At 42.9% G+C, this 8207-nt stretch overlaps 1 protein-coding gene across 1 annotated transcript; it reads left to right on the top strand.

Moving 5' to 3' along the window:
* Nucleotides 1-2502: 2502 nt before the first annotated feature.
* LOC125514388 (protein DEHYDRATION-INDUCED 19 homolog 2) lies at nucleotides 2503-6805 on the top strand. Its single transcript, XM_087522686.1, has 5 exons — nucleotides 2503-2774; nucleotides 2857-3014; nucleotides 5178-5257; nucleotides 5394-5660; nucleotides 6257-6805. Exons 1-5 carry the CDS (start codon nucleotides 2693-2695, stop codon nucleotides 6360-6362), a joined length of 693 nt encoding a protein of 230 aa, XP_087378812.1. The 5' UTR covers nucleotides 2503-2692; the 3' UTR covers nucleotides 6363-6805.
* The last annotated feature ends 1402 nt before the right edge of the window (nucleotides 6806-8207 follow it).

Below are 8207 nucleotides of genomic sequence, written 5' to 3'. Positions count from 1 at the left end.
ACTTCGTGAAGATCTACCCTAGTGAGGCAAGTCCTTCGTGGGCGATGGCCATGGTGGGATAGACAAGGTTGCTTCTTCGTGGACCCTTCGTGGGTGGAGCCCTCCATGGACTCGCGCAACCGTTACCCTTCGTGGGTTGAAGTCTCCATCAATGCGGATGTATGATAGCACCACCTATCGGAACCACGCCAAAAATCTTCGTGTCTACATTGTGTTTGCTCCCTCCAAACTCCTCCATTTTACCTTCATATGCAATTGCGATAGCACCACAACAATGAGACTATCATTTGAAGCACAAGAGCAATGAGTTCATCATCAACACATCATTTGTTAGCTCTTGGAGAGTGGTGTCTCCTAGATTGGTTAGGTGTCACTTGGGAGGCTCCGTCAAGATTGTGGAGTTGAACCAAGGAGTTTGTACAGGCAAGGAGATCGCCTACTTCGTGAAGATCTACCCTAGTGAAGCAAGTCCTTCGTGGGCGATGGCCATGGTGGGATAGACAAAGTTGCTTCTTCGTGGACCCTTCGTGGGTGGAGCCCTCCGCGAACTCGCGCAACCATTACCCTTCGTGGGTTGAACCACGCTAAAAATCTCCGTGTCTACGTTGCGTTTGCTCCCTCCAAACTCCTCCATTTTACCTTCATATGCAATTGTTTTACATTCCGCTGCTATACTCTTAGAATTGCATGTGTAGGTTGTTTTCTTGACTTGTGCTGAGTTGCTAAAATCTGCCAAGAATTAAAATTGGGAAAAGGCTAGATTTTTATTTGGTCAAGTAGTCTAATCACCCCCCTCTAGACATACTTTCGATCCTACAGTATTGTATTATTGTCATCGAGGATAAAAAGATGGGGTTTACATCATATTGCTTGAGTTTATTCCTCTACATCATGTCATCTTACTTAAAGCGTTACTCTGTTCTTCATGAACTTAGTACTCTATATGTAGGCAGGAGTCAGTCGATGTGTGGAGTAATAGTAGTAGATGCAGGCAGGAGTCGGTCTATTTGACACGGACATGATGCCTATATTTCATAATCATTGCCTTGGACATCGTCATAACTTTGCGCTTTTCTATCAATTGCTCGACAGTAATTTGTTCACCCACCGTATTATTGGCTATCTTGAGAGAAGTCTCTAGTGAAACATATGGCCCCTGGATCTATTTTCCATCATATAAGTTTTCAATCTACTATTTTGTAATCTTTTACTTTCCGATCTATAAACCAAAAAACCTTAAAAACATTTACTTTATCTTTTGTTTAGTTTTATCTATCTTTATCGGGTCTCACTTTTGCAAGTGACCTTGAAGGGATTGACAACCCCTTTATTGCGTTGGGTGCAAAGTGTTTGATTGTTTGTGCAGGTATTGGTGATTTGTGCGTTGTCTTCTATTGGATTGATACCTTGGTTCTCTAACCGAGGAAAATACTTATCTCTACTTTGCTGCATCACCCTTTCCTCTTCTAGGGAAAAACCAACGCAAACTCAAGAAGTAGCACGCGACTTCATTGGTCTGTGTAGCAAGGGAGTGAGGTCGTGGGAACGGGCGGTTCCGCGTGGTCCGCTCGATTTCGAGAGACCGCTTGGGATGAATAATCAGGGAATATGCCATTCCCTTGAATCGGTTGGTTCCGGTTCCTTCGACGATCCAAACGAGGAATGGGTCTTCGGGAAGGACCCAACCCGTGCCGTTCCACTTGATGACAGAAACCAAACACACCCTTAATTGGCATACCGGAGATTGGCGCAAACCCCAGACTTTCTCATCATAAGACTGTTACTTTGCACTCTATTTTGTGACTTCAAGGCATCTTCTGAGCTTTAGTTTGTCAGGGTCTAACACAAAGGCCGGGGACATCGGCGGCAACAAGCGTGTGGCATCGGGGGATCGAGAAACATGCAAGATGGAACATGGGAATTGGGCATCCGTGCAAGTTCATGAGATGGTTTAGGTAGACTCTGGCAACTGGGCTGGCAAGGCGTCCCGGCCCTGTGATAAGTAAGGCTTGGTTCGAATTTTCCCATGTTTGGCTAAGTCGGTTTGACTCGGGTTGATTCAACCCTTACCGGTTGTTGGTGCCATCCGTCACCGTTTGAAGCTTCTTCTGTCTTCTGTATCTAGTCACTTCTTCTTGCTCCTTCACAACCCCAATCCTTTTTGTTGGGTTGCATGTACGTGAATGTATATATTTATACTATATTTTTCCAGAAAAGTCAAAAAACTGTGTTTTTAATCTGGTTTTAACCGAGAAAATAGAATCAGGAAATACTTCTCAAATCGCTAGAAATTCCGATTTCCCACATTTGTAACCCTAAGCCCCCTTGCTACGCTGCAACCATTTCGCAGCACCAACCATCAGTGACAGAATCTCACCAAAAATACCACCGCTGACAGCGAGGCCCCACCGTGCAGTTACCAGTGGCTCACCGTAGACCAGGTGCAGGCAGCCACCAACTACCACCCTCCCCCTACCTTTCCGTCCCATAATTCATTCCAATCACTCACACGCACCGACCCACACCGGAGCAAACGGCCAACAAACACCGCACGCTCGCTCGCGCGCACACCGAAGCAGTGGAAAGAGAGGAGCGGACAGAAAAGCCTGGAAAGCCAAAAAAGAATTCACCAGCACAAAGGGGAAAGGAGAGAGAGAGGCGAGGCGAGGCTAGGGTTTCGTCCAATTCCGCCATGGATTCCGGTGACGCGTGGGGCCGCTCCTCCTCCACCTCCTCCTCCGCCGCCGCCGCGAGGCGCCTGCAGTCCCGCTACGGTACGATCGATCGATCGGCTGATTTCGCCTTTTTAATTCGACGTTGGGGCTGATGCGTGATTTCGCTGTGGTCGCACGTCAGATCTGTACATGGGGTTCGACGACGCGGACGCCGGCGGGGACGAGGTGGAGGCGCGCGGGGCGGAGGCCTACAACTGCCCCTTTTGCGGCGAGGACTTCGACTTCGTCGGGCTCTGCTGCCACATCGACGACGAGCACGCCGTCGAGGCCAAGAGCGGGGTATGTCGCCTCGCCCTTTCTGATGATTCGCTTGGTCGGGTCCCGTTTGAGCCCTTGAGATAATTTTAGCCGAAATGGGACATTTTACGCCAAGTATTGTTAGGATGCGTCACGCTTGAGGACGGAAATGTTGATAATGGTGCAATTAAGGAACCCATACGTTTTAGTGGTTCGGAAAATCCATTGTTCTTGTAATTTTGATATGGAATAGGTTTACTGCTTTGTAGATTGCTGAAAAGATGAGATTCTTGAATGTTCTGCTGGAGAATTCTTGTTTTTCTGTGGTAGTTCGGGTTGGAAATGTAGAAATCAAGTTCCCTTTTGGGTGGCTGCGTTGGAACACTTTAGGAACCTGCTCCCTTGACAGAGAGTTTCTTTATGGTGTCGCTGGTTGGAATTGCGGGATGTGGTTGGCCTCTGGCGTTCCTACAGGAGTCTTTATGGCTCTTGGGAATTTTTCCTTTGGTCAGTTTGGTTTTGGAATGTAGTTCCCTTGGGTTGTAGGAGTATTAGGTATTGTTGGTTCTCGAGTTGAGTTATGCAACTAGCTGAAACAGTTTTGTGTTATGGCTGGCCAATAAGATTGTCAGTACACAGTGGAGAATATGCTCAAAGCTTAATACACTAATCCGAATCGAAGAAATAAACATCAAATGTAGGTTTGTTGAATTTAAATTTTATCATCAAATAATCATGACATCACCGAAATTCCTCACTTTCTCCTAATATTAGCAATGAAAGTGTGAAGTGGTAACTTCTCAACAACAACCATCAACTTTGGTAAAATTCTTACCATATAGCTGACTCGGTCTCAAATATAAGGCGTGCCGTTTTTTGAGATATATCTTTGACTAATCAGTTATTATTTTTGGATTAACTTATACGAAATCGGTATTATTCAAAAGTTCATTTCAACATGATTCCAACAATCTCATTTTTGAATCACACAATCCACATATGGTTGACCAATTAGATTCTTGATCAAAGATAATCTTGAGAAACATGTGCTATATTTTAGGACCGAAGAAGTATCTCAGCTAGTCAAATATATTTACTAATACTGAATTTGGAAAGAAAAGAAGTTGCTTGAATCAAGAAAATCTCGTATAGCTACAGGCCACTGCTCGCCTCCCCTGCTACACGGCCTCTGGATGCCAACGTGTTGTGCGGCACGCGATGACGAGAGAGGGGTTCAACACAGGCTAGCTGTTGGGCGGGCCATAGGCACTAAGGCCCAAGCGCCGCTTGCATTGCCCAGAACTGTGTAGGCAATGCCACATGTATTAACATGATCTCTTTTGTGATTATCTCCCATGATTGCTTTGCTTATGCATATATGCCTTTTTCCTGGAAAAATCAGAGGCTAGGCTGTCGAAGCCCACCTGATAGATTCGCTACTGGCTATACAAGTTCCTTTTTAGAATTTCTCTTTACAAAATTTTAGTTTCCTGTTCTTAGTCTCGGGCCCTCTTAGGTGCCATGTATTATTCCTCTCTTCAGTTTGAGTAATTGTTTTTCTTGTTAAGAACTCAAGTTCTAAGCTCTCTGAATTGTAGAAGATCATCCTTCTCCTTCAAAGTAGGGCGTGCATTATTAAATATGTTATGTTGTTTGAGATATAGTTGCTAGGCTAGCTATGTTCGTTAGTTGAGAGTTTGGATACATGGTTCTTGCACATTTCATTGAGTAAAAGTTGTGTCACACTGATTAATTTGTGTGTGGTGCGGAGTAGAGTTATCTATAGAATAAAAAGAGTGGTACTTAACTTTTTATGGTTCGCGATTGCTACCTGGTTTTCTACATTGGGACTCACATTTACTGTTTAGGGACACTAGAGAGTTAAGTTTCTTGTTTTATTATTACACTTAGAATATAAATTAATGCGTGTTTTGCTCGGTTACCTTGAGTTTACTTGGACTGTAAGCCTAGAGAGAGTTAAACTAAAACGTACTCCCTCTGTCCTTCAAAAAACGTCTTATATTATGGGACAGAGGGAGTAGTTCATTTTTACCTGTATTAGGCATAATTGGCAGTTTAGTTTTCTTTTCTTGTAGGACTTCATTGTGACACCGTGCTCACCTTGTGTCCTTGCTTGTGTGAGCATAACTGTTTGATGAATTCAAATAATAAGCACTCATGGAATTTTATGAACTAACCTTTCAGGTATGCCCCATCTGTGCTACAAGGGTTGGGGTGGACTTGATAGGCCACTTGACAATGCAGCATGGAAGTTACTTCAAGATATCCTTTTTTTTATTCACACTGTACTGCTGCCAATGAGTACTAGTGACTTTACCATATTACAATGTGTCCTCTTCAGAATACATGGTTTCTATTGGAAGACAATTTATTCATTGCTTTCCTTAATGAAGAATACATGCAACGCAGGCGCAGAGTCCGAAAAGTATCTTCCGGATCCCATTCTTTGCTGTCTTTGTTGAGAAAGGATTTAAGAGACGGCAGTTTGCAGTCCTTTCTTGGTGGATCATCCTATGTATCTAATCCTCCCGCTGCAGCCCCTGATCCATTTTTGCAATCTTTAATTTGTAGTTTGCCTGTGGCTGAACCATCGAAAGATTTTCGTTCCGACTCATCTGACAAAACATTTTTGCTAAATAAATTCCCAGATGAAAAGGTCGTAGAGAGGTATGTCACCTCAAGCTTTGTTCTTTCTGCCGCCTCACTCCGCTCCTTCTTTGCCACGATACTACTATCTCTGCTCAGTGGATGATAGATTTCCACATTCTACATTGTGCGCTGTCCTTGTGCATAGCCAGTACCGCTTTTTATGCCCTCTAAGCATGCATAAAATGGCAAAGCCTTGATGCCAATTAGTTTTTGTCATTGTTATCAATTGTATAGTACATTGTCTGTTATGGTTACGTGGTTACCTTTTTGACGTATTACTTGTCCCTTTTACGCTGTTAGTATGAGCATGATTTATTCTTTAATCTGCTTGGCATCATTTGATTTTGAAGATATTTGTCCAAGAAAACACTAGCTTTAACTTAATCATGTGCCGTATATCATAATAGTCTACCCATCCGTATGTTTCATACTGATGATTAATGTTATGTGCCTTATGGTTTTTGATGATTTGTTGCTCATCAGAATTTTTAAATCATTTCTCAGTACCAAATGTAGGCAAGTTGTACCTTTTGAGTTTTGAAATGTATGTTTTGCTGTAGTTTAATAGTTCTTGTTATCAAATATTTGATTGAATGTCTGTGGTGAATTTACAGAGCTGAAACATCTCTGTCCGAGAAGGATCAGAAGGAGAGGGCTCAGAGGAGTGCATTTGCCCGTGGGCTTGTGCTTTCCACAATATTTGATGATGATACCATGTAAGGGAGATCGACTTTGATAGTGGTTGCATGACATAGTCCAGGGCGCTCAGCACAAGAGAATTTATCTAGAGCGCTGCAACCTTGTTCATGCAGCCACTACCGCTCACAGGCGTTAACGACCAACCGGAGGTCCATCCAGTTATGAATGTATATGTATTTATGTATGCCTTGCCAAGAGCGCATCATGAGAATAGTGGAGGAAGGCCTTGTGTTGCAGCTTTCCACATGGAATAAATGGGGATACTATCCTTAGTGGCATTGTGCATATACAAAAGAGGGGCGAGCTACTCGTCATGTATTAGATTATATTCTGTTTCATCAATGTAATAAGTGTGTTGTAAACTCATCTCATCCTTAGTATGTGAGATTGCTTTGATGCGTTCTGTATATATTCGATTGTGGTACATTTGACATTTGAGGAAAGGGAATGGAGTGAATTTAACATTTCTTGCTGTTTCAGATGTAAACTGAAATGAAATAGATTGGCCAATTAGTTTCTTATCTCTTGATGGTTAGTACATCTCATACTCTTTCACCGCTTGGTTTCACGTGTTGGGTCTCCATCTGATAGCAAACTTGATAGATAGCATGCCAATCGAAGCTGTATATCTAATTGCAGCTTCTCTGTTATATATGCACCGGAACGAAATTCAGAGACCCGGCGACGAAGCTGTACATCTAACTGCAACTTCTCTGCTGTAGATTGAAACCTTACCTAGAAAAGCTGAACCTGATATTTACTAAAAGGGACGTGTTCACTACCAGGTCTATGCACCAGATGGAGAATGATGTGCATGGGGGCTAACTTTCAGTGGATTTGGAGGGCAAAAAATCCTTTGAAAATTCAAAAATTTCTTTGGCAGCCCTTTCAAAATGCTATACCTATTAGGTATGTGATGCAAAAGAAAAATGGCCTGGCAATAATGTTTGTTCGTTTTGTGATCACCATGAGTCGGTGCAACACCTTTTCTCCCATGCCCTGTAGCCATGTCCTAACAATGTGCGGCAATTCTATGCTTGGTGTTATGTTTACTTTCCAGTGGGAGCCATCTGCTGGGCCATTGGCTAGCTCGTGATAAGGCAAACCTTTTGAGAAGAAACTAAACAATCTCCCTTCGACATTGTGTGTTCTGTTTGGTCCCTTTTATTGTGGGTTTCCTGATAATGCATCCAACTCAATTCTTCTTTTCCTTCAGAGCTGTCCGTAACTTTGTATTTTCGTTATGCAAGTAAATGGAAAGGGGGTACCCGCACAAAATCTTGGATTGATATTTGTGCTGAGGTTTGGACCTGGCACATCCATTTAATTTCCCAATTGTTGCAACATGTCATTCGCCATTCTGTTTCTTTTTTTTTTGCATTCTTTGGATTGTTTACCACATGTGTCACGTGGTTAATATGTCATTCACCGTTCAGGTTAATATGCCAGCTGCTGCTACATGGAGCAATGCTACGGGTAACAAGGCCCACCTTGTCTTGCTGATCTTGAGCCTTCTGCTGCTGTAATTCTATTCCCCTAGTCTCCTAGAATAATTAAAAAAACTGTTTTGCTAAAGCACATCTAGATTCTATGTCACTTGATTTTATACGGAGATTGGTGCGGGTGTTTTTTTCTTTGTTTTTATGCTTGATTGAGTCACCTAGATATGCAATAACTAGGGCACCATAGACATACATTCATGATCTCCCCGCATAAAAGAAAAGAAAAAGAAAAACCAACAGAATATGTGGGTAATACATGCATGCATGCATCGTCGACTCTGAAGTAATCATTGCATGGCTTGGAACTTCACACCCGCACCAATCATTGCATGGCTTGGAACTTCACACCCGCACCAATCATGAA

This window comes from Triticum urartu, chromosome 1A (genome assembly GCF_056163025.1).
Source record: "Triticum urartu cultivar PI428250 chromosome 1A, HENAU_Tu73, whole genome shotgun sequence".
In the NCBI taxonomy this organism is placed as follows: Eukaryota; Viridiplantae; Streptophyta; class Magnoliopsida; order Poales; family Poaceae; genus Triticum; species Triticum urartu.
Note: the sequence above shows the minus strand (reverse complement) of the source record. Positions and strands in the feature narration are given on the sequence as shown.